Raw genomic sequence first — 27,287 nt, 5'->3', positions numbered from 1 at the left:
CTGATCCTAAAATTCATATGGAAATTCAAGGGACATAGAATAGCCAATACAATAATGAAAAAGAACAAAGTTAGAGGACATACTTCCCCAATTTTAAAACCAGGCAACAGTAATCAAGACAGTGTGGTACTGGCATACGACAGACTTAAAGATCAATGGAAAAGAATTGAGAATACAGAAATAAATCCTCATATTTATGGGCAACTGATTTTCAACAACAGTGTCAACACAATTCAATGGGGGAAAGATAGTTTTTTCGACAAGTGGTCATGGGACAACTGGATATCCACATGCATAAAAATGAAGTTGGACTTCTACCTCACATCGTATACAAAAGTTAATTCAGAACGGTTCATAGGACTTCCCTGGTGGCGCAGTGGTTAAGAATCCGCCTGCCAATGCAGGGGACACGGGTTTGATCCCTGGTCTGGGAAGATCCCATATGCTGCGGAGCAACTAAGCCCATGCACCACAACTACTGAGCCTGCAAGCCACAACTACAGAGCCCATGCACCACAACTACCGAAGCCCACATGCTCTAGGGCCCACATGCCGCAACTACTGAGCCTGCGTGCTGCAACTACTGAAGCCTACTCACCTAGAGCCCATGCTCCACAACAAGAGAAGCCACCACAATGAGAAGCCTTCTCACTGCAACGAAGAGTAGGCCCCCCTTGCCGCAACTAGAGAAAGGCCGCGCACAGCAACGAAGGCCCAACGCAGCCAAAAAAATAAATCTTAAAAAAAAAGAAGATACTCAAAAATGTTTAAAGAAACAAAACAAAAATAAATGGTTCTGGGCTTCCCTGGTGGCGCAGTGGTTGAGAGTCCGCCTGCCGATGCAGGGGACACGGGTTCGTGCCCCGGTCCGGGAAGATCCCACATGCCGCGGAGGGGTTGGGCCCGTGAGCCATGGCCTCTGAGCCTGCGCTCCGCAACGGGAGAGGCCACAACAGTGAGAGGCCCGCGTACCGCTAAAATAAATAAATAAATGAATGAATAAATGAATAAATTTTAAAAAGAATTTACATGGGGCTTCCCTGATGGCGCAGTGATTGAGAGTCCGCCTGCCGATGCTGGGGACACGGGTTCGTGCCCTGGTCCGGGAAGATCCCACATGCCGCAGAGCGGCTGGGCCCGTGAGCCATGGCCGCTGAGCCTGCGTGTCCGGAGCCTGTGCTCCACAACGGGAGAGGCCACAACAGTGAGAGGCCCGCGTACCACAAAAAAAAAAAAAAAAAAAAAAGAATTTACATGTCTTTTAAAAAATCCATAGCACTTATACTTCTTCAGATTCTGATCAATTACAGCCATCAGAAGCGTATGTATTAATCTCACCAATCAATGTAAAGAAAGGTGAAATCTGATTGGCTGGCATACTCAACGGAGTTTTGAAATCAGAGCAAAGGAAGGAGAAATATTCGATCACTGATGCCGTGTCGTTGATCAGAAAAGTGTCTCCAAATACCGTTGCCATCCTGTTCCCTTGGCTTTTCAGAAGTAGTGACTGCTAAAAATTGTAGTTTGTAAGTAATATTTTCTTAAGAAACTTTCTGGCAAGTGGATAGTGAATCTCATAAGGATCTCAGAAAAGGCCCCAAATGCATAAAGAACAGATGGAGAAGACAGGAAGCAAACAGGGGAAACAACAAAGATTTTTAAAGTTGGAGTGGGCGAAGTTTTATTTTAAAAGTGTTTCAAAGAAAGAATCTGGGCACCCTTTCTTTCTCAATTATCTCCTGCTCTAAGGGAGGGGTCTTTCAGACTTCCACAGAACTTATAATGCACCGAAGTTTCAACATCCGCAATGGAAAAAGGAGACCTGTGACAAAACGAAACCCCCAAGGAAGATGGGCCTTTCCATCCCTCTTCAGATACCGCAGCTGGAAGCACGAAAACAAGAAATACACAGGATCCGATTCAGTGAGGCTCGGTCCGGGGTTCCCGGGGTTCCCGCGCGTCCCTCTTCCCCAAGCCCTTCTACCTCAAGGCGCACCCAACTTCCCCGGCCGCTCGCCTGGGAGTCCCAGCATAGGCCCAGGCCCCTCGGACGCACTGCTCCGCCTTGCGGGCGCCCCGACCGCCCTCCCCGCCAGCCGAGCCGCGGAGGCTCCCAATCCCCCCGGCCGGCCCCTTCTCCTCCCAACGGCCAACCGGGAACACCGGCTCAGAGAGCCGGCCGGCGCCGCACGAGGGCCGACCCCGCCAGCCCGGCCCGACCCGCCTGCCACTCACTGACCGGTTCGAGAAACCCCAGTCTCCCGCGGCTAGCGCAGCGCAGGACTCTTCGCCTTCACTTCGCACCGCCGCACCGCAGCTACCGCCTCAGCCCGCGCCTTTTGTTGTCGCGGGTTCTCCCGGCAACCAGCAAAGCCCGCGCTGACGCGCCCCCACCCCTCAGGGCGGCCGGAAGCTCCCCAGGCCCCGCCCCAGCCCGCCAAGCCCCGCCCATGCCCCCGCCCCGTCAGGGAGGAGCCTAGAGCCGGCCACCTGGAGGCCCCGTCTCCCAGATTAGCTCCGAAGTAAATACTACCCAGGGACCCCTCTCATAGTGCTGAGCCAGAGAACTCTCCAGGAGTTTGTAAGATGAATATGAGAAAGATTCACATTGCTTTCAATATTTTAGCTACCAATTCGTTTATTTTTATTGAAGTTAAGTCCGCATAACATAACATGAACCGTTTTAAAGTGTACAATTCAATGGCGTTTTAGACATTCACAATGTTGTGCAACCATAACCTATTTCCAAAACATTTTCATCACCCCAAAAGGAAAGCCTCATACCAGTTAGCAGTCACTCCCATTCCTCTCTTCCCCAGCCACTGGCGACCACTAATCTGCTTTCTGTTTCTATGGATTTACCTGTTCTGGGCATTTCATAGTCATAGAATCATACAATTTGTGGCCTTGTGTCTGGCAAGAGCTAAACGTTTCCCAGTTTCACCCATGTTGTAGCATGTATCAGAACTTTAATTCCCTTTTATGGATGAATAGTATTACGTTATGTGGACATACCACATTTTATTTATCCATTCATCAGCCGAGGGATATGTGGGTTTTTTCCACTTTGGGAATAATATGAATAATGCTGCTATTAACATCATGTACAAGTATCTGTTTAATGTTTTGTTTTGTTTTTTTCAGTTTTTCTGGGTATAGACCTAGGAATGAAATTGCTGGGTCATATGGTAATTCTATGTTTAACTTTTCCAATTTACTTTTAAATGCCTCAATGCCTCCCATTTTTAATAGCACCATCTAAGTATCTTCAAAAAGCAGTCCTTCTCTCATAAAAATTAAAAGTGAAAGCAGGAAAAAAAGCTGCTTAAATTATTAAATTGAATTATTTTGAATTTTTAAAATCCAAAGATGTGAATTTGTTAATTATGTTGCACTTTTAGAATTTTTTTTTTTAAAGTTGCCTATCATGACTGGTCTGCTGACAAAACTGCAATGAATAACAGTAACAATTTAGGTTTGGGAATTCCCGGGAAGACTAGGCAGCAGGTTTCAGGAGGCCACATGTCTGCAGACGAGGTCAGCAAATGCCTAACAGAATTGGAACGGGACATTTCCTGTTGCCCCCAAATTGGTGTCTTGAGTCCAAAGTTGAAGAGAAGGGGTCACTTAAGTTCCCCACATTGTAGACACCAGTCATTATCACCCCCTTCACCCCCAGGATTTACAGCAGAACAAAACTAATTCCATTCCAACTCCAATCCTATCTCCTTTTATAGCCCTTATAAAGAGGGACTTGGCATGTTAAAGGAGAGTCATGGGGTCTTGGTCCTTGTGGAGTGGGGAATAGAGGGTTCACAAGTAAGAGGCATCTCTCTTAAGTCAAAGGAGGCTCTAAGAGTGACCTGGAGAGCCTGGGGGAGTGGCACCAAGGGGAAACTGGCCTTCTGGTTGGACAGGGCTAGGGCAAGAGGCTGCATGTGCCTCTCTATACTGAAGCAAAGCAATTGGATAGCAGTGCAGGGAGGGCGCTGGAGTGCAGCAGCCTGCACTCCCACCATTTGGCAGGGCAAGAACCTGTGATTTTCCTGTGTTTCCCATCTTGCCCTCACAAATCCTTCCTGCACACCTGCTATAGTGATCTATGCAGGACACAAACTTGACCACAAATCTGCCCTTTGCCTATACCATTTCTATGACATCATGGAGAATATTACTACTCAGCAGCTGGAATGAGAAATCCATGTAGAGAGAGAGACTTCTTTTGCCGAGAAGATGCTTTGCCAGCCTACACCCAGGTGGAAGTTAAGTCTCCTGGGTTTGACCTTTGGTAGGTACCCAGGCTTCAGAGAAGATGGTGTTGCGCATATGAACCAGGAGAATTATTTGACCGCTCTTGAGAAGGAATGAGAAAGATGGAGGAAGCCCAAGATGCTGGGAAGAAGCTGAATCAGAGAGAGGGAAAGGATAGCTGATAAAGGAATTCCAGGGAGAACAGAAATGGCTAATGGAGATCTTTAGGTTGCATGCTGTGAGGAAGGTGAACCTCTTCCTCTCTCTCCTCTGCAAAATCTTCAGTAAAGTCTACATTGCTAACCGAGGTATTTGTGACAGAGGATTGCTTGTAGCAACTTAAAGATCTGCCAGCCCCTAAGTCAAGTCTGGTGCTGGACAAAACCAGTCTGGCTTACATGTCAGTGATGTTTTACTTCACTAATAAACCAAAACAATGTAAATTAAAATGATAGGGACTTCCCTGGTGGTCCAGTGGTAAACAATCTGCCTTCCAATGCAGGGGATGCACGTTCAATCCCTGGTCAGGGAACTAAGATCCCACATGCTGCGGGGCAACTAAGCCCACTTGCCACAATTACTGAGCTCGTGCGCCTCAACTAGAGAACCCACATGCTGCAAACTACAAGAGCCCACACGCTCTGGAACACACGCACCACAACTACAGAGCCCATGTGTCCTGGAGCCTGCGTGCCACAACTAGAGAGAGAAAACCTGCATGCCACAACTAGAGAGAAACCCACAAGCAACAACTAGAGAGAAGGTCGTACACCACAACTAGAGAGAAACCTGCATGCCGCAGTGAAGAGCCTGCACCACAACGAAAGGTCCCGCATGCCTCAACAAAGACCCTTCATACTGCAACTAAGACCTGACGTAGCCAAAAGAAATAAATTAAAAAATAAATTAAATTAATAAATACTTTTGTTTTTGTTTTGCGGTACGCAGGCCTCCCACCGCCACAGCCTCTCCCCTTGTGGAGCACAGGCTCCGGATGCGCAGGCTCAGCGGCCATGGCTCACGGGCCCAGCTGCTCTGCGGCATGCGGGATCCTGCCGGACTGGGGCACGAAGCCGTGTCCCCTGCATCGGCAGGCGGACTCAACCACTGCACTGCCAGGGAAGCCCATAAATAAATATTTTAAAAAATTAAAATGATAAACCATTTTCCCCTATAAAGTTGGCAACATCTTTTCATAATGTAATACGGGCAAGCATTCAGTGAGGCAGACTGTATATTTGCACATTTTGCTGTATATTTTGCTGATAGGGCAAGCCCTTCCTCATTATTGTAACTTTCTTGACTATTCTTAGCATTTCTCTTCCAGAAGAACTTTTGAATCAGTTTGACATTTTCCAGAAGAAAGTTCCATTGAGATTTTTTTTATTGAATTGCAGTTAAATTTTTTAAATTTATAACACATTTTTATAAACATAGAGGACAAATTTTAAAATGTATAAACTGCATGGCTCTTTTATGAAAAAGATAAAACGGCTCTCATGATAAAGTCCAGTCTTCTTGACATGGTATACAAAGGCCTTCCTTAATCTACTTTTTGCCTACCTTTCTAGACTCATCCCTGCTATTTCTTGCCTCACATTTTATTCTCCAGCATCAGCAGAGACCATATATTATTTATTTTTATGCCCCCATTGTTGAGCAGCATTTAATACATAGTAAATACTAAGCTCGTCGCAGAGATGCAACAAATATTTATGGAAATAAAAAACTAAAAAACAGCAAGTAATTTGCTCAAGGCTACATGGTTGGTAAGTGACAGAGGCAAGACTGAAGCCTATATGTGTCAGATGACAAAGTCAACACTGCCTCCTCAAAGACTGAGCTCAGCTATAGCTTTCTACATAATGTACATCTTTCTCTCTCTCTCTCTGTCTGTTCCCCTCTCCATCTTTCTCTCTCCCTGTATTTACTCAAATCAGGATCCAAACATGGTTCACATGTAGCATTTGGTTGACAGGTCCCTTAATTCTCTTTTAGTAAGTTACCTCCACCTTTTTAAAAACTGTGGTAAAATACACATAACATAAAATTTACCATCTTGACCATTTTTAGGTATGCAGTTGAGAAGTGTTAAGTCCATTCACACTGTTGTTCAACAAATCTCCAGAACTTTCCGACTTGCAAAACTGAAACTCTATACCCAGTAAACAACAATTCCCCATTCACCCCTTTCCGCCCTGGAAACCACCATTCTTATTTCTGTCTCTATGAATTTGACTACCGTAAGTACCTCATTAAGTGGATTCATATGGTATTTGTCCTTTTGTGACTGACTTATTCTCTTAGCATAATATCCTCAAACTTCACGCATGTTGTAGTGATCTTGGGTGGCCTTGGCCTGCAGCAGCTTGAAGTGAGATTTCGGCTCCCGGCCAGTAACTGAGGTCAGGTTGTGGCGGTGAGAGCACTGAATCCTAGCCACTAGACCAGTGGTCAGTGACAAGGCCCTGGCTCTACGTCTTTGCAGAAGAAGAATTCGCACAAAGACGGAAAGTAGTGAAACAAGTAAAGTATTTATTAAGAGAAAAAAAAGTACAGTACGTGTGGATAGACACACAGGCGGGCTCAGAGAGAGAGTCGCGCCATCGTGGCAGTTTAAATCACTTATATGGGGCATTTCTTCCATGTTTCCTTTGACCAAGCATTTTGATTTGTCTGATTCAGAGTCCATATTTGGTGTACCTCAGGATTTTCCCATGTGTGCACATGCATCTCTTAGCCAAGATGGATTCTACCAACGAGGCCTACGTGTAGGTTTGGTCACTTGGCATGACTCCCCTTTTGACCTCCAAGGAGCCTTTCTGCACATGTGTAGTCGGGAAGGTCTTCTAACTTCGAGAATGAGGTCTCTTATCTTCTATCTGGGCAGGGCTGAGCCTCCTCTCTCAGTTGTCCTGTTATTCCCATCTCAGAGTATCCGTCTACAAGGAACGAACGCAAACCGTTTGCCCTGAGGGCCCATCTGTCTCTTGCCTCAGTAGCATGTGTCAGAATTTCTTTCCTTCTTAAGGCTAATATTCCACTGTATGCATATAACATTTTGTTTATCCGTTCATCTCTTGTTGGACACTTGAGTTGCTTCCAACTTTTGGCTATTGAAAATAATGCTGCTAAGCACAAAGGTGTACAACTGTCTCTTCAAGATCCTGCTTTCAGTTCTTTTGGGTATATACCCAGAATGGAATTGCTGGATTGTGTGGTAATCCTATCTTTAATTTTCTGAGGAAGCTGCTGTTTTCTACAGCAGCTTCACCATTTTACAATCCCACCAACAGTGCACAAGGGATCCAATTTCTCCACATCCTCACCAATGCTCACCACTTTTTTTTTAATCACTTATTTGTTGAAGAAACTGTGCCATTTGTCCTTTAGAACATCTCACATTCTATATTTGGCGATGGCATCTTTGTGTTGCCATTTAACTTGTTCCTCTTTTTTCCTACATTTCCTGTAAACTTGTAGATCTAGATTCTTGATTAGATTCAGGCTCAATTTTTCTGGCAAGAATACAGGGCTGTATACTTCCCTATTGCAACACACCAGGAGGTACATGATGTCTGAGTATCTCACTTCTGGTGATAAGATTATTAGTGAGTTCAGGTGCTTTCAGCCTAATCCATCCCTTTAAAATTTACCCATCAGCATTTTACTTAATGGTTTTAACAACCATTGATATTATTTTACAGAGGTATTATTTCAGTAGGAATTCCAAAATGGTAATGTCCTAATTCTAATATTCTTTTTTGCATTTATTAGCTAGAATTGTTCTATAAAGAAGAGCTTTCCCACTATCAGGTTATCCTGAAATACAGTTAGTACAGGAACCATGCTTGATTTTTTCTTTCTCTTTTAAAGATTTAATTTTTAAATTTATTTTTGGCTGCATTGGGTCTTCATTGCTGCACGTGGGCTTTCTCTAGTTGTGGCGAGCGGGGGCTACTCTTTGTTGCGGTGTGCAGGCTTCTCATTGTGGTGGCTTCTCTTGTTGCGGAGCATGGGCTCTAGGCATGTGGGCTTCAGTAGCTGTGGCGCAGGGGCTCAGTGGTTGCGGCACACAGACTCTAGAGCGCAGGCTCAGTAGTTATGGTGCACGGGCTTAGTTGCTCCGCAGCATGTGGGATCTTCCCGGACCAGGGATCAAACCCGTGTCCCCTGAGTTGGCAGACGGATTCTTAACCACTGCACGACCAGGGAAGCCCTAGTCAGCAAATTTTATACCTGAAAGGAATCTTGAAAATTACTTAGTCCCATTATATATTTATTAATTTCTTATTATATATTCGATATCCCTGAGTTAGACAAAAATTATTTTGCCATTTTATTTATTCATACCTGTATTAGGGTTCTCCAGAGAAACAGAGCCAACAGAATATATATAGAGAGATAGATACATAGATCTAACTATAGACATATAATCTATATATGTCTATCTATCCCTCCACCCATCCATTCATCTATCTAGAGAGAAAGAGATATATTTTAAGGAATTGGCTCATGTGATTGTGGGAGCTGTCAAGTCTGAAATCTGTAGGGCAGGCTAGCAAATTGGAAATTCAGATGAGAGCTGATGTTACAGTCTTGAGTCTAAAATCTTCAGGGCAGGGCAGCAAGTGGGAAACTCAGGCAGGGTTCCTACGTTTTAGCCTTGAGGCAGGGTTGTTCCTTCTTCTGGAAAGCTCAGTCTTTGCTCTTAAGGCCTTCAACTGATTGGCTGAAGCCCCCACGTTATGGAGTGTAACTGCTTTACTCGTCTATTGATTGTAACTGTTAATCACACCTGGAGAATATCTTCACAGCAACATCTAGACTAGTGTTTGACCAACTAATTGGGCACCTTGGACTAGTCAAGCTGACACAAAATTAACCACCAGGATATCATCCTACTGCAGCCTGTAAATGAGACATGCATATATTTTACAAAATGATGCAAAAAGAAAACTGGAACCAGAACTAGAAAATCAGACTCAGATTATCCTCTTGCATATGTAAATTAAATAGGCATAGGGATTTTAACTGATTTGTTCAAAAGCTGATGACAGAACCAAGGGAGTGAGCATACAGTGATTCCCCTTAGGGCAGCCCAGACCCTTGGATCTTAATTCTGGATACTTTATACTATGGAGAACTCACAATTCTGGACTTCCCTACTTTGAGGATCATTACCTCCCATGGTTTGAGAGCAAATACAAATGTTGCCTAGGCCATGGCAGCTCATCTTTTTCCCAAAAAACGCACAAGCACAAGAAAGGGTTGATGGCGACAACATTGAACTTTACCTGAGCTCTGTACTTTCAGAAAACAGTGACATTAAGAAATCCCTCCAGAGGGGCTTCCCTGGTGATCCAGTGGTTAAGAATCTGCCTGCCAATGCAGAGGACACAGGTTCAGGCCCTGGTCCGGGAAGATTCCACATGCTGCAGAGCAACTAAGCCTGTGTGCCACAACTACTGAGCCTGTGCTCTACAGCCCGCAAGCCACAACTACTGAAGCCTGTGTGCCTAGAGCCCATGCTCCACAACAAGAGAAGCCACTGCAATGAGAAGCCCGCACACGGCAACAAAGAGTAACCCCCGCTCACCACAACTAGAGAAAGCCCACGGACAGCAACGAAGACCCAACGCAGCCAAAAATAAAATTAATTAATTTTAAAAATTATAAAAAAAGAAATCCCTCCAGGGACTTCTCTGGTGGTCCAGTGGTTGGGAATCTGCCTTTCGATGGAGGGGACGCAGGTTAGATCCTTGGTCAGGGAACTAGGATCACACATGCCGCAAGGCAACTAGGCCTGCACAACGCAGCTACTGAGCCCTCACTCAGGAGCCCGCGTGCTACAACTACTGAGCCCACATGCCACAACTACTTAGTCCACATGCCACAACTACAGAGCCCATGTGCTGCGACTACTGAGCCTGCACACTCTGGAGCCTGCGTGCCACAACGAAAGATCCCACATGCCGCAATGAAGATCACGCATGCCGCAACTAAGACCTGACGTGGCCAAGTGACTAACTAAATAAATATCTTAAAAAAGAATAAAAAGAAATCCCTTCAACCTTTTAACCTTTTGTTTTCTGAAATCCCCCACCCTTTTATGTTCTGGGAAACGGTTTACCCAAAAGAACGACCCTTCTCCATGTGACTTAGATAAGACTGTCTGTCGACTCTTTCTCATGTCTCCCTGCTTGACTTGTGACTGTGACAAGACCAAACACGAATCTTTCCCCTTTCACCCAAACCTGCTGAGGAGGCCAGCCACAGACTCCCCAATTCCTCATTCTTTGTCTCGTGAATGATTAGCTGAAATCAGAACTATCTGTCTGCCTCAAACTAGCTAGACACAAAGATAAAAATTTCCTCTTCAGGGAACTGAGATGCCTTCTGATTGCAAAACAAACCCACCTGTGAATTCCCCCACCTGTAACCTGTCTACTCCTCCCTATAAAAGACTAGGGCAACACCACCCTGCCAAGAAACCCTGATCTTCGCATCTGGGGTGCTCTTCATATTGCAATTAACTGAATAAGGTCAATTTCCTTACTTGTTCGGGTATTCTCTTTGGCAATAACATCCACCAAAGGGCTGAGAATAAAAAAACAAAGTAAAAAAAGAAGAAAAAAGGAAAAAACTGATCTAAGCACACTGAGGGAGAGATGAGTCATAGAGCTACAAGGAAAAGGAAGGTGTAGTTGCCTCAAGTCACGTACTGTGGCTCATTAAACCTGCACCTCCGCAACTGGATTATTAAACCATTATCCATTCAGCTTCAGGGAAGAGGAACAGTGAAGGAATTCATTAATTGATTTCTGGACTGAATTGAATGAAATCTATTAATTTCTTTAGTGCTAATCAGGGAGAAGTTAAAGGTTGAGAAAGGAACAAAAGCAGCCCCTGACAAAAGCTGCCCTGGCACTCACAGCTATGCCATGGTATTCGCCTGTTGAACATAATCTCAGACGAGGTTACTCAGAGACCTTGATAAAGTGAGACAAAATAAGTCCACTTGATAATTTTGCCTAGGCTACTGTGCCACACACACAGAACCAAACATCCTACTATCTTGGCTGAAATGAGTGACTGATGCTTCTTTACCAATTTCTGTTTTTCCTTGCTTCAGCCTGCCCTCCTTATGGATAAGATTTGAGATAGCCAAAGGTAGAATTGCCTTTGGCTGATGGCATCCAATTTAGAGAGAACCTTGCTTCCTTAGACCCTGTCCCAAGGCATCCTCTTACTGAGACATCCCATGCTGCAACAAGTAATTAACCCAACCTGTTTACTTTGGCTGGAGGACATCGACATGGTACCACGGCTAAACCATCAGAAAATCCTAAAGAAATCAATGAAATATGTTTTTAAAAAATGCTTTTTGAGCTTGTTACAAAGCAAAAGCTATTAAAGGAAACAGTCACCAAGGAATCAGAACTAATGTTTGATCTCTGCTAGGGAACTGGTTTAATGACAGTAAACAAAGGACTCCCCTGAATGGAGGGCTGTGATGGGGAGGGCGGGGGAGGGCTCCAGGAACTGTGCACATTTACATTAATTGTCTTTGAGATTAGCATGCACAATAAATCAACATAACCAGAAACCTTTCTAGATCCTATTTCTACATTCTCATCTTCTGGAACTTCAGGAGCTGTGGCTCCAAGTTCATTATGCTCCTCAGTCTATCCTGAAATCCATCAAGAGAGAAGTTCTCTCTGTGCAAGGCTCACACAACCAAGAATATTAGAATTAGAATATTACTATTTTGCAATCCCTAATGAAACAATAGATCTGGAAAGTGAGCATCATTGGCTGTTAAAACCATTAGGTGAATTGTTATTTAAATTCTTAGTCTGTATCAGGTATGAAAACTATAAAATCCATGCATGGTGACGAAAACTTGCTGTTTCTTAATATTCATCCACACTCCTTAGTTTAGCTGGTATCCAATGCCTGGAATAGAGAATAGTTCCCTGGCCTCCCTGGCAGTAAGTTGTGGTCATGTGACTAAGTTCTAGTCAGTGAAATGAAAGCAAAACTGCACGTGGTAACTGCTAGAGGCTTCCTGTCAACCCTTGCACTCTTCAACTTCATAGCTTCTTCAACCCTGCTGCCTAGATTAGAACGCAGACACCTTGGATGGCGAGTCCAGGCTATGCTCAGTGTAAACAAGAGAAAAGACAGCTGTGTCTTGGACATCAAGGAGCACCATACAGCCCTAAACTGCCTTCCCTGTCTTTTACATGATGGAGAAGTAAATGGGGAAAGCAGGAAGCCCAGAGCTGGCTGAGCCTGGAGGGGGAAGGAGAGGGGAGGAGAGGGAGAGGTGGGGAGGAGGGAGAAGAGGGAAAAGACAGGAAGCAGGGGAAAGGGTACAGCGGTGGGCAGGACAGGGAGAGGAGCAAGAAGGGCGACAGGAGAAGGAGCTGGGCCAGCCCTGAGGTCTAAGCAACTGTTCTGCTTACGCTTCCTGGAGCCTTGTAAGAGCGGGTTAAATTGGAAACTATTAACTATGATACTTTCTACAGAAAACTAATTCAAAATTATGGCAATAATAAGGTGCTGAGCTCATTATCTCAGGAATGAAGGCCATAGCTAGGTTGGACTCAGGCAGGGCAGGTTCAGGAGGGCTCTGGCTCCACACAATCGTTACTACAGCTTGAGGTATCACATTTTAGGCAGAACATTGCTCAGAGGAAGAAGAGGGATCTTCTCCCATGGCCCCTTCTTAAAAGTGAAGAAACCTTTTCCCATAAGCCTCCCTGCAGACTTGCCCTCCAGTGTCACTGGCCAGAACTAGATTATATATCTATTATTAGAACAATCACAGGCAGAGAATAGGATTATCATGAATAATACACCATTCATATTAACTCGGGTCTATCTCCAGAACTGGGGACAAGATCACCTTCCCCTTAGTCACATAGGGGAGAGACAGATACAGGACCACTACTTCTGGCGGGGCAAGTTGTGCAGTACAGGACTCCAGGGGGCCCCACTCACATTCCCACTCATTGTCATTTGTAAAGCTATTATGACAAGTTTCCAGCAGATGGCAGTGAAGTGCTTGGAGAAAGGCCGGCTTTTTCTGATTCACACCAAGTCACAGTGAGGTGATAAGGTAGGTAACAAAAATCAAGATTACGTTAGAAGGGAGGTGGGGATGAAGGTGGGAGACGAGTGCTTGCTTGGTAGGTAATGAGAGTCCTGCAACATAAAGTAAATAGTCAAATTCATTGTAAACCTTTTAAAAATATGTGTGGTAAATTCTATTTTAATGAAATAATTCATTCCAGATTTAAGAGAAGTTTAAAAAATCTTTATTCAATAAATTCTAATATAGTTACTCCGAAGGAAAAAAAGAAAACTGGACAGATATCCTAATTGAAAATCATTATGTTTATCAATAAGAAGTTTTTAAAAATCTGTCAAGATTGATTTCTACAAGAGCAGCAGCATTCATACAGCAAAGACCCTACTTTCCCTCTCTCTTATATCAAATGATTAAGGTATATAGAAAATTATGACACCTTGAAAAAAGATACCAATAGAATGGATGAAATATTATTACCAAAGATCAATAACATTATAAGGCATGATTAATTTTAAGAAATCTGGGTAGGGAGGGTGGGAGGGAGGGAGACACAAGAGGGAAGAGATATGGGAACATATGTATATGTATAACTGATTCACTTTGTTATAAAGCAGAAACTAACACACCACTGTAAAGCAATTATACTCCAATAAAGATGTAAAAAAAAAAAGAAATCTGAGATTTAAAGAAAGCATTAAATTTCCTTTACTATTTCTGTCATGTATCCACAGAAAAGAAAAATATAGTTAGAACTAAACAAGCAAACAAAGGGAAAAGTTGGCAATACAGAGTGATATGTCAGGAAAAATATTTTAAGAGAGCCTGGGTAATCAATTTTCTTGTTGCTGTAACCTCTACCACCTTCTCTAATAACAAAGCAAAATTATACAAATAATTATGCGATATAAAAATGCAAGTTTTTGGGCTTCCCTGGCGGCACAGTAGTTGAGAGTCCGCCTGCCGATGCAGGGGACACGGGTTCGTGCCCCGGTCTGGGAAGATCTCACATGCCGCGGAGCGGCTGGGCCCGTGAGCCATGGCCGCTGAGCCTGCGCGTCCGGAGCCTGTGCCCCGCAACGGGAGAGGTCACAACAGTGAGAGGCCCACATACCACAAAGAAAAAAAAAAAAAAATGCAAGTTTTTTTTAGGATCAGTTTACACTGTGGGTCAGTAATATATGCAACGTGTGCGATGAAATGGAATTCCTTTCATATCTTCCCTGTGATCACGGGCATAGTCCCATAAGAAATAATCCAGAAGAATGGAATTGATCTCTCCACTAGTTTTTTCATCCTTTTTTTCAGTAAGCTCCAGAAGACAATCCCGGATCAGCTCAACACACCAAAGTGAACACCCTCTGATTTCCACCTCTTGCCTATTCCCATACGAAAGCACTTCTCCTGAAAGGGAAAAAAGACAGAGCAAGAAGCACTAATAGTCAATGAAATGAAATCTACTCAAAACTTTACTATAGGACAAAACACAGTATTTAAATAGTACTGATTTTAAAATTGTAAATCTCAGATTTATTTTTGGTAATTTAAACCATTTTTAAACTCAGGCATTAATTCAAAATTGCAAGTTAAGTTCCACAAGGACAAGGATCATGTCTGGCTTAGTTGTCTCAATATTCCTAGGACCTAACCTAGCACCTTGCATATACTAGCTCCCCAATAAATAAAAAGTATGGGGTGACCATACTTTTTTTTTTTTTTTGGCTATGCTGGGTCTTTGTTGCTGTGTGCAGGCTTTCTCCAGCGGCGAGCAGGGGCTACTTTTTGTTGCGGTACGTGGGCTTCTCGTTGCGGTGGCTTCTCTTTGTTGCGGAGCACAGGCTCTAGGCACGCGGGCTGCAGTAGTTGTGGCACGCAGGCTCAGTAGTTGTAGCTCGTGGGCTCTAGAGTGCAGGCTCAGTAGTTGTGGCACACAGGCTTAGGTGCTCCGCAGCATGTGGGATCTTCCCGGACCAGGGCTTGAACTCATGTCCCCTGCATTGGCAGGTGGATTCTTAACCACTGCACCACCAGGGAAGTCCCTAACCATACATTTTAAAATATGACAGCAAGATTATTAAATTACTTTTAGAGAAGATTTAAATTTTGGGTTTAATGTCAGGAAAAATAAAAACATTATTGCAAAATCTGGAGGACTCCTAGGGGGCCAAATAAACAGTACCTCCCTTCCCCACTTAACACTGTCTTGGGGACATGCCAGGTACATCAAGGAAAACTTAGGAAATCAAAGTTCTTAGCTTGAGCAAGGAAAACCATCATCATTCTTCGGATTTAGGATCCTTGAGAGCTTGTTTGGAGGTTCTAGCAGGGGAGCGAAGCTACTCGTATACCCTTGACCAAAGAACGGTCCTCCTCTATCAGGGAAGGTCGTCCTCTTCCACCGAGCGCGCAGCTTCAGGAGGGACGCACATGGAGCGGTGAGGGAGGAAGGGGACACCTGCCTAGCCAGCCAGATCAGCCGAATCAACCCTGGCCATCAATGGGGTGACAGATGTCGTAGCCAGACTGCCCTCACATCCTGGATTCAGGATCCTTTAGTCAGCTCTGCCTGAATATGGAGCCGCGAGCTCCTATAGGACCTGCAGTATATTCAGCGCCCATCTCCAGGGTATATCTGATCCTGCAGGGTGGGTGCTGGCAGTGCTTTGCCAGGGAGACTAGAGTTGGGCTCATCAACTCAACTGCCTATAAAGATAAACCAGATAGAGTAAGTGGATGCAGCTGCCAGATGCAAACTGTGGTGAGCTAGAGAGCATGTGCTGCCCCGTGTAAAGGTAAACCCAATGCACCTATATTTCTCTACTCTTACAAGAGAAGCCAGAAAGTTGATTTTCATGTGAAATCTCCTATTTGTCAAGTGCTGATAACTAATTAAAAATCACTTAAAACACTGTTCAAGCCAAACAAAACACATCTGCAAGCTAAATTTGGCCTCTGGCCACCAATCTGTACCCTTGCACAGAGCTTCACAGTACCTGAGAGGCCCTGTGATCCACTGAGACCTAGGGAAAATACCCTAGCCCCATTGAGTTCCACTCTGTCACCTAGGATCTTAAATAGTGTCCCCTCCATCCATCTCTCCCTGATCCCTGGGGCAGGTGGAAGAACAGACACTGGCTGTGTCCCTCCATTTCCTTTGCCCCAGGTGCCAGCATACAAATCCATTCTTCAGTTCTCTTGCTAATCAACTCCTTCAAACTTGACTATCAACTTGCCAGATTTGCCAAATCAACCATGACAGTGAATTTGGAGGTAGATACCACACCCAAGTGGAGCCATTAGATAAGACCACTGCCCCAGCTAACAGCTTGACTGCAACCTTGAGCCAGATGCACTCAGTTAAGCAGCACCCAAATTCCTGATCCATAGAAACTGTGAGATAATGTTTGTTACTTTAAGTCATTAAATATGAGCAAAATTTGTTACACAGTAACAAATAACTGTAGAGTTGAACTGTGTTTCCCCCCACCCTCCCCGCCCCCAAAATACATTCGAGTCCTAACTCCTGGTACCTGTGGATGTGGCCTTACTCGTAAAGAGCCTCTACAGATGTAATCAAGTTAAGATGAGATCATAACTGTGTTAGGATGGGCCTTCAATGCCATGACTGCTGTCCTCATAAAAAAAAGGAGAGGATACGAAGAGACAGAGGAGACACACAGTGAAGAAAGCCATGGTTGGAGTGATGCAGCTACAAAGCTAAGGAATGCCAAGGACTGCTGGCAGCGACCAGAAGCTAGGAAGAGGCAAAGAAAGATTCTTCCCAACACCCTTCAGAGGGATCAAGCATGGCCCTGCAAACACCTTGATTTCAGACTTCTAGCCTCCAGAGACATGAGAGAATATATTTCTGTTGTTTTAAGCCATCAAGTTTGTCATAATTTGTTATGTCAGCCATAAGGAAACAAAGTAACTAATACAGCAACTTATAGTATGGAACAGGACATGGACTTTGAAACAGAAAAAGAATGAAACCATTTGAGAGGACTGACATAGATTAGAGTCAGGGAAGGTAATTTGGCCAACATATTAGGCCTAAAAGTCAGCCTTAGAATCACAATGAAGAATCTAATTTAAGCCAAACTGCATTGTCAGTCTTTATAGCTAGCTAAAAAATATGCCTTTGGCAAAGAGATGGGCTAAAGATAAAATGAACAGAAATCTAGGTAGGTAAATGAACAGAAATCTAAGTAGGTCTTCCAAGGGCTGCCCTACCCAGAAGAGAAGAGAAGAATTATATGTGTAGCATATCCTCAAGTTTGGAAAAAGTATCACTGGATATCAGTTAACGAAGTTTCTACCTCATCTAATCAAGCCACCTGGTTCTAGATTTCACTTAAGATAATCTTTAGGGACTTCCCTGGTGGTCCAGTGGTTAAGACTCCATGCTCCCAATTCAGGGGGCCCGGGTTCAATCCCCGGTCAGGGAACTAGATTCCGCACGCTGCAACTAAGAGGTCGCATGCTGCAACTAAAAGAGCCCACATGCCGCAACTAAGACCCGGCGCAGCCAAATAAATAAATATTAAAAAAAAATTTTTTTAATCAGTGTCCTAGACTTATGTGTGCTCCTTTATATTTATAGGTTCTATCAATGTTTCTCCTCTAGTTTGCTAGTAAAGTACTTTTTTGGGAAAAAAAAAGTCCAACTTTGCTTAAATAAACTAAGAGGCAAGGGAATTTGCTCCCCCTATGACAAACTAGCGAAGGATAGTTTGAAGCTGGATGTAATATAATAAGAGGCAGTAACAGCTGCAGCTGCACATCTGGAAAAGAGCCTCTGGAGGTGAAATGGATGGAAGAAGAAAATTCAGACAACTCTGTACAACTATGCTGGGTGATCCCTTCTCACCAGAGTTTTTCTCACAGTAGCAGAGACAACTGGGTGCTCTAAAAACTCAGGAGAAGGAGACGGACAAAGCATGGAGAGTTAAGAAAAGCTATGTGGAAGAGGTAACATTTGAACTAAGCCTTTGTGGATGTGTAGGATTTGAATTGAAAAAAAGAAAATCTGGGTGAGGGAAACCAAGCAAGAGTGTGTTTAGAGATAGGAATGAACATTCTATATGTTGGCCAAAAAAAAGATCAGCTGAATATGGCTGTATGTAGAAGCCCTGACTGCTCAATGTTGTCCCTTTTAAAGGTATCCAACAATTAATGACCCCAGACATGAGCAATGTGACATAAAATAGCTTGTTATTTTTCAAATGAGGAAATGGGCAAAACAGATTGCCCAAGGCTGCATAAAAACCTGGTAGAAGCAATCATAGGAATAATGGTACTTTTATATCCTGTGCTATTCTTATTTTGGGTGATTGAAATCTATTTCACAAGAGAAAATTATTCAATCATAAAAACTACTTCTTTTAAAAATAAAGAAAAAAGTAGCTGAAAATACTGTACCTAAAAGAGAAATTAACATGAAAATTGTACAGTATAATTATTTTCCTTATACAAAGAAATGTTTAAAAAACAAAAAGCTACTTTTCATACAAACACAATTATCTATACTCACATATTATAATAAGGCTCCCACTCTTGAGAATCAATAATCAAACCCAATAACGGCAAATAAATAAGCCTAGGAAAGTGAGCAACTTGTGCAAGATAAGCCAGTGACAGACCTTGGAGCCTCCTAATGCAAAATCCAGTACATATTACCTATCTCTCTGCCCACCTTTTTTTTTTTTTTTTTTTTTGCGGTACGCGGGCCTCACTGTTGTGGCCTCTCCCGTTGTGGAGCACAGGCTCTGGACGCACAGGCTCAGCGGCCATGGCTCACGGGCCCAGCCGCTCCACGGCATGTGGGATCTTCCCGGACCGGGGCACGAACCCGTGTCCCCTGCATCAGCAGGCGGACTCTCAACCACTGCGCCACCAGGGAAGCCCTCAGCCCACCTTTTATTTCACAGTGTAGTGTGCTCTTCAGCTTAGCACGCTTTAAATACAAACCTGAACTGTCTTAGTGTTGCACACCTTCACATGACATAAATTTAGGTTTCATTTTATTATAAGACTCTGAAATGATGATGTCCAAATAGTGTGATTTCCAACAATATCAATATTCCACACTGTAAACAACAAAAAGCAATTTTCTTTGTAATTTAATTGTCTCTGCATTCTTCTTTACATGTGCTTTTAACAGTAATAGTGTTTTGTTTTGTTTTTTAAGGAAAGAAGACCTTTTGTGAAAGAAACTAGACAAAGACACAACATATAACAAAGAATGGCTTAATTAAGCTGGCAAACCTTTGAGAAGTTTCTCCAGTAGTTCGTCAGAGTATTTCAGGGCTTCCAGGTAAACAAGAACCTGAGGTAATCTATAGTCAGCAAACATGGTGATTCTGGAGATGTCCTTAAAGCAGCCGTCTCCTTTTCCCTCTAATACACTCCACGTATCTGCCACAAGGATTTGGGCCCGTTTGTAAAAAGAAATTCTTTTCCCCTGATGAATGAGGAGAATATAAATGTTACTTGGGTATGTGAAAGCTTTATGTATGCTGTTAAAAAAAAGGCACACATAGAAAACATTTTTCAAGGGTGGAATAATCTTACTCTTTGGTAAGAATTTATAGGCCTTTTACAGAAGAAAAGAAGGGGTCTAATAAATACTAAGTTATCTCTATCACTCCAAATTTACTTCCTATATTTTTCAAAGCACATAAAATACAATTTATGGAATCATGGCACTATTTAGTGTTCTTTTTCAATGACATTACTTCATATACATATTTCCGTGTCACTATAATCCACCTGCTTGCTATTGTTAAGGGCTAGATAGCATTTCTTTAGAAAGTTTCTTAAGTTAAAAAATATATGTTTTTCTGATTGCAACATAAATCACATTAATTGTATAAAATATGGAAGAGTATAAAGAAGAAAATACTCATTCCTAAATTCACCTCTGAAGAGAATTACAACATCCATTTTTTAATGTTTCCTTTCAGATAAAATGATTAACTTATTTCAGAGATAAAGACAAAACTGATCAGCAGCTATAATTTATCAAGTCTACCCTTTTTGGAAATGGTCCAAGTTAATATGTAAGTCCATATAACAAAATTAGTTACCAATTATATTTATACATGGAAGAAACAAATTTAACCAGGCATTATAAGATAATGGGTCATAATTTAACTCAAAAATTCTCTATAGGGACTTCCCTGGTGGTCCAGTGGTTAACACTCCATGCTCCCAATGCAGGGGGCCTGGGTTCAATCCCTGGTCAGGGAACTAGATCCCACATGCCGCAACTAAAGATCCCATGTGCCGCAACTAAGACCCCGGTGCAGCCAAATAAATAAATAAATTTTTTAAAACTCTCTATAAAACTACAAATGCTCATTAGCTTTCACTATGGAAAAACAGATAATTACAGTCTACTCCTAGTCCTAACACCAATGCTAATAACCTCAAATCATCTTTTATAACTGCTAGTCTGCTAAATGTGAATAATCAGTATCACTGGCTCCCAAAATATATTCTGACCACCTTGGAGAATGTTTAAATAAGTAAATGACATAAAGAAGTAAATAAAAAATGAAATTAAATTCTTCAAGGAAAGACTCCATATAAAAATTCTTTAAGATGATAATATAGATTCCTTTATTTACTAAAAAAACCTCCAATGCTACACTGTCCTAATGAGAAATAACCTAATATTCCTTAACCTTAAGGTATACCTCTTACAATCAATCCAGACTTACTTTTACTAAATAAACTAAATTTCATTTCTTTTTTTTTTTAAACTAAATTTTCTAAGGCCACCACTAAAAAAGCGGGTATCTTGTTTTCTAGGGCAAACACATACACTCATTTTTTGACATCGTGTAAAGACTGTAAATTACACTGAGTGCTGGGGGAACAAATCACCACTAAGAAATATCCCTATATCATTTGCTAATAATCTATATTCTCAAACCTATCAAAATATGACAACCTGGCAGCTGTTCCTCTATATACACTGGACTTATATATGGTAACTAGGTTTCTAATTCAAGTCTACTTTATTAAGCAGCAAGGCATAAAACTTAATTGGCAAAATAAAACTGTTTCAAACAAAATTATTACATCATAATATTTACTATGATAGAAGCTACTGTCTCCTATTTTTAACAAGATTCATAGAGCAAACTGGAAAAATCTAGGAACCAGACTTATATAACAAAATCAGTGCTGGCATCTAACAAAACACAAATTGTCACATCATGAGCACTGTTTCCATGGTAGCCAACTAGTATCACAAGGATTAGATTATAATACCCTAAAATGAAAACAAAAACAAATTCAAGCAAGGAATCTAAAAATAAACTCAAATCACCTATAAAACATTTTCTTAACAAGCTGATATGGTTTTTAGTAATGAAATAATTTTAGTAATAAAATTCTACATCTGTAAAATATTAACTGATATCACTGAAAATACAGTAAATCCCCAAATAACAATTACCCTATATTTCCATAATATTGCTTTGTGAATAAAATATTTTCAAAATAGTACCTTTATAAAGTAATTACCAGTGTAAAACTCTATAACCATGAGTTGATTTTCTGCAACAAACTTATTATGAACAAATTAGAAAGGTCAAAAATTACAAATGCTTAAGAGTAACATAAAATGTTATCAATTAAAATATCAGAAAAGTTCATGCTTTTCATGTATATTTATCAGTACATCAGCGTAAAGGAAGCCAATCTATTAATTAGGACTTTTATATAGCTACTGAATAGTCTAAATCAGAGTCACTTGAAGAGCTTAAAAAAAATAGTACTTTTACCCATAGATCAGAATCTTTGAGGATGGTGCTTTGGAAATGTATCTGAATTCTGAAGCTCCCTAACTGATTCTGGGGCACAGCCAGGTTGGGAAATCACTGATCTAAAACTGTCTCATTTAGACAAATTTTCTAATTTCATTAATTTGTTCATAATATCTAAAAATGAATGATAATCGCAGTAACTAAATAAACATTAAAAACAATTGTAACTATTTTTATGTAACTTGCTGAAGATTAAAAAATACAGCAACCAAAAAAAAAAAAAAATACAGCAACCAATACCACGACCATATTACGAAGGAGCAGGGAAAAGGGCATTCCAATATGCTGTGGCTGATCATCTTTCTGGAGAAGAGTTACCATTTTTATGTATCACAAGCCTGAAAATCCTGGCCATGCTCTGACTCAGTAATCCCATTACTAGGAATCCATCCTAAGAAAATATTATGGGTGTGAACTGTTGTCAGTATTGCTTATTATTATATAAAACTGAAAACAATAAGATACAAAATTTAATTTAAAAACTAAAACTGTGTATCACAATTATTCTGGTAAAATAGTTCGGGCAAATAATTATGGTAATGTACATCCCTATGGTGGAATACTGTATTTAAAAATAGTAGTATGGAAAAAAAAGTGTGCTGTGAAAGAATTTTTATTGACATAGATGCTCATATGTTAAATTTTAAAACAGTTTGTATAGCATAACTCTCCCCCACTCATATGTATACACATTCACACACACAGAGAAAAAGACCAAATTGTGAACAGTGGTTACCTCTTGGCAGAATAAAGACTGCTCCTCTGTACCTTCCAAATTCTGTATTAATTTGTTTTACTTTTGCAATTAGAAAATTTTAAAATATGGATTAAAAGACATTTGATTTTAGCACTTTCTGAATTCAGAAGCAGCGCCCAAACTTAATTAGAATTCCTTTAGACTTGGAATTAATTGAGCAAAGTGCTCTAACTATTTATATATCTTTTAAATGAATATGCAAAAGTAACTGTAAATTAACTAATCAAAGGGTTAAGTGAACACCCACTACATGCTCAGTGTTATGTTAGGAATCATATGGCTTTCAGAAATATAGTGCTTTTGAGTAACAATAATGATAATCTTATGAAAAAATTCATGAAAAAATATAATACTCCTTTAGGAAAGTGTTAAAAGGTTTAGGTTTGATTTTTGTTACATTTTGGGGATATTTCTGTAAGAATGTATTTTAGAAATAAATACTGATGGGAAATGGTTCAGGTACTAATTTTCATTTAAAATGTATCAGCCTTAAAATTAATCTATATCCTGGTACAGTTTTTAACTGAACTTTTCAGCATACATAACAAATCAAAAGAAAGCACTATGCTGTAAATAAAAGAGAAATTCAACAAATGCTTACTAAATCAACACCATAATCTACCAAAAAAATCACTCCTTTCTTTCACAAAGACAAAAATTCAGGACAACTTGAAAGTAAATAAACTACATGGTGTCCTGAATTCATTCCATCCTGAAGTCATGTTAGATTTAATCTCAGCCCTTCTTGTACAACAACCATGTCAATTCTGGAATACACAGAGTCTTAGCCACATTAATGGCAGTTTGATTTATTTTATACACTGTTTAATATATTTATAAATGGTCGGAATGATGGACCAAGGAACCTGATCCAAATTTCCTGAAAAACAAGGTTGAAATGACATACTTTGAAGACAAAGATAAATCTCAAAGTACCCTCTGCATTAGTAAAATGGTTCCTCAGAAGAGAATAAAGTTCAACAGTGGCCTAGGGCCTCTTTTCTAAGAACTGCCTCTGTCCGGCCCATTCAGTCCTCGCCCAGGAGTTTTAGAACCCAGAGGAAGTTTCTCCCTCTCTCCCTGATGGCTGAAGTGATAAAATGCAAAATTCATGGACCTTTTCTACTTCATGGAGAAAGCTGGTCTGCAGTAAAGGAAAAATGGAGTCAAAAGAAACAAAGAAGAGAGACTGAATCCTGATGGCATTGAGTCCCTGATCCTGGATGTTTATCCCCAGTACCTATCCCCAAATTCTTTTTGCTTAAGTTTTTCCTTGTTTTGTGTCTGTCAGTTGCAATTAAAAGAATCTTAACATACATAATCAGGCATCTCTCACTTTACAGCAGAATTGAAAAGCTAGCTATTTCTTGACTAAATGACCTAAGATACACTAGTTAACCTTTTCTTTTTTCAGACTTTGGTTCTTGGTCTGCAAACAGGACTGTAATGTTCCTTGTCCCTAGGTCCCACAGAGTTGTTCTGTGGATCAAATGAGAGTGTCTGTGCAAACACCTTGTAAATCATAAAGAATGATTTGAACAATATTACTGGTAATTTTAGTTGTAGAATTGTGATTACAAAAGGGTAGCTTCAAAATTTTAAGTTGACACAAGTATTCATTAACTTAGTCAATAGATTTACATTATATGATCCCCCTCAAGTTGCTTTCAATTCTACGTCACAGTTAAAATAAACAGTGATAACAAATTCTAAAAGAATTATACAAAAGCAAAATCCAGGTGTACACTGGGAGAGTACACAAAATGTTCACCTTTTTTTATTTTTTTCACCCTTTTAAAAGAACGCCTATTTAAACTTTTTTGTACCATAAAGCAAATAATACTGTTAAAGTACCCTGTGTATGAAAAAGAAAACACACAGTATATATACATTAGAACTCTGCAAGAAATATTTTTTATTAGAGAGAATTTAGTATACATCCTGATTTTCATCCAATGAAGTAAATTTTTTGAAGTACTAAAAGGACCTCACTATCCCTAAGTGACAACATCATGTTGAAGGTCTAGTGGTTAATTCAGGTTTGAAACATTTTTAAAGGACAGAATAAAGAGAATACACTGATTAGAAAACATTAAGAAAAGTAATATCTTTGAAACACTACTTAATAATTTTGTTATTGTTCCTTTGTTCCACATGAAAAAAAATTCCAAAATTTAAATTTTTATTCTCAAAAGGAATTCTGGAAGTAAAAGAGTTAACTATGAGAAGATAATTAAAGAACTCTAAAATGGCCAACAGGGGCTTCCCTAGTGGCACAGCGATTAAGAATCCGCCTGACAATGTAGGGGACACGGGTTTGAGCCCTGGTCCGGGAAGATCCCACATGCCACGGAGCAACTAAGCCCGTGAGCCACAGCTACTGAGCCCGTGTGCCACAACTACTGAAGCCCGCGCGCCTAGAGCCCGTGCTCCGCAACAAGAGAAGCCACTGCATTGAGAAGCCCGCGCACTGCAACGAAGACCCAATGCTGCCAAAAAATAAATAAGTATATTTTAAAAAATAAAAAAAATTAAATGGCCAACAGAAGCAACTCACCTCAAACTGAGTCACATCTCTATAAGAAGGAAAGCTTTCAACTACCAGGTGCAATAACTTCTGAGCACTTTTATCACTTTTTCGGACACAATTAAGAAAAGAGCCTTCAAATTTCTCAAGCAGAATTTTCCCGGTTTCATTGAGAATCCGATGCCTCTCTTCTATCAAAGGCATGGGGACGTCTGTATCAGAACGGAGTATATGCCGAACCTCATCCAGGGTAACTGTGGCATAGTACGAAGCACTAGTTATTGGTATCCCTTGGGGAGAAAAGAAAAGGCATTGGAATAACGTCATACATTTATATTCATTAGGCCCTTGCTATTGCAACACAATTAAAATGAAACTGCATAATTGTTACAGGAATGCAGTAAAAGTGGATGAGTAATTAAAAATCTGAAGCAGATCCCTCATTCTCTATTTGCTTGGCTGTATTTATTCATTCACTTCTAACAATTGTAATATTACATCAGATGTATTTTGACTGTGTAAAATGTGTTATAATTTCTGCCCTTTGTTCCTCAGATGCCATCAAAGTGGCATTCTTTAGAAAACTGACTTTGACTTAGCTGTGACAATGATAAATATTAGAATCATTTCCCACTGAATAAAGATTTCATGCCAGCCTCTTCTCATACTTTTAAGCAGAGGTACCGGCAGTGAAGAACTTCAATTTCGCCTTATCAACACATTATTCCATCTCCCAACCCGCTCTGTGGGACCCTCCCACTAAACTGAAACCTCAAAGCTGCTGGGTCTGACCGGGAGAAGGGGCACCAACCTTCGTCCAGGGCTCTGTTGACCGCGGCGCACAGGGACCAGTACCCACTGTATGTTTTCCCCCCGTACCCCACCAGACATCTGTGCTCGTCACTCTCCGACCAGAAGGAGAAGTTGAGCGTGTCTGTCACGAACACCCAGTTAACGGCGGCCTCGTCCGCCGCCTTGGGGTTCAGCTCATGAAGGGCCTTCCAGGCCCCAACGCGCAGCTCGGGCCCCGCGGCCTTGGCCAGCAGAAGCTCGGCCACCCTCCGCACACCTCCGCCGTCAATGAACACATCTCGACTGTTCTCCGCAATGAATTCTGCGGACTCCCTGGGAGTCAGAAGCCCGTCCATCCACCCCTCCCCTGTGGAAAGGGAACCGACGCTTTCGCCCGCAGGCCGGCCAAACTCTCTTCCCTCTCTAGCTGGGGCAAGGGCCAGGGTCCCCTACGACTCCTCCTCCCTTTCCACCGCGGGATCGCTGCCCTAAAAGACACCCGCCCTCTCAGAGAGGCTAGCAAAACCGACTGGGCCCGGCCCCGACAGCCGAAGCCGTACCAGCCTAGGGAACTGTGCATACCGCTGCGCTGCGCAGCGCGCCAGCCCGAGGCCGCAGGCACTTCCGGGGGGGCGGCCCCGCCCACTCGCGCCGGGGCGCACTCCCGGGACCCGCTTCCGCTTCTGAAGGTCTGGAAACCGCCTCGAAGCGTCCGGCGCGCCCTTGCTGGGAGTTGCCCACTCCGAGACGTGGGGCTTGGCTGTTTTGCCCGTGCTCCCCCCTCCCTCGGGCAGGTGGGCCTGCGTCCGCCGCCGTGGCCCGAGTCGCGATGATTCCGACCGGTGTACTGCGTTGCCCTCACTCGGCTCCCGCCCCTCCCCTCTCCACGGAGGGCGAAGTCTAGGCAAGATATCCGTGGCGACGCCCTGCATCCGGGTTCCTGGAACGCGAGGAGCTTTCTGGCCGCGGGTTTCGGTATGGGGGGCCGAACCACCCCTAGACTACGACACGGGTTGGCGGTCCCGC

The 27,287-nt window shown here is 42.0% G+C and overlaps 2 protein-coding genes across 7 annotated transcripts in view; both read right to left on the bottom strand.

Annotated features, from left to right (window-relative positions):
* Positions 1-2,391, bottom strand: part of KIF27 (kinesin family member 27) — an 88,167-nt gene extending 85,776 nt beyond the window's left edge. For all 3 annotated transcript variants that reach the window (XM_079926654.1, XM_079926655.1, XM_079926657.1), the window contains exon 1: positions 2,240-2,391. The gene's annotated coding sequence lies outside the window, so the exon portion shown is untranslated. The remainder of the gene's footprint in view (positions 1-2,239) is intronic.
* An 11,484-nt stretch (positions 2,392-13,875) lies between these two features.
* QNG1 (Q-nucleotide N-glycosylase 1) lies at positions 13,876-26,994 on the bottom strand. Of its 4 annotated transcripts, none has more exons than XM_079926478.1 (4): positions 26,844-26,994; positions 25,500-25,759; positions 19,616-19,811; positions 13,876-14,752 (listed from the first exon to the last, which is right to left on the bottom strand). In XM_079926478.1, exons 2-4 carry the CDS (start codon positions 25,671-25,673, stop codon positions 14,520-14,522), a joined length of 603 nt encoding a protein of 200 aa, XP_079782604.1. In that variant the 5' UTR covers positions 25,674-25,759; positions 26,844-26,994; the 3' UTR covers positions 13,876-14,519. The 4 variants fall into 4 exon arrangements, with proteins under 4 accessions (XP_079782604.1, XP_079782605.1, XP_079782602.1 ...); XM_079926479.1 differs by having other exon boundaries at positions 26,822-26,859; XM_079926476.1 differs by lacking the exon at positions 26,844-26,994 and adding an exon at positions 26,281-26,814.
* Between the last annotated feature and the right edge of the window lie 293 nt (positions 26,995-27,287).

The sequence above is a fragment of the Stenella coeruleoalba genome (assembly GCF_951394435.1).
Source record: "Stenella coeruleoalba genome assembly, chromosome: 7".
In the NCBI taxonomy this organism is placed as follows: Eukaryota; Metazoa; Chordata; class Mammalia; order Artiodactyla; family Delphinidae; genus Stenella; species Stenella coeruleoalba.
Note: the sequence above shows the minus strand (reverse complement) of the source record. Positions and strands in the feature narration are given on the sequence as shown.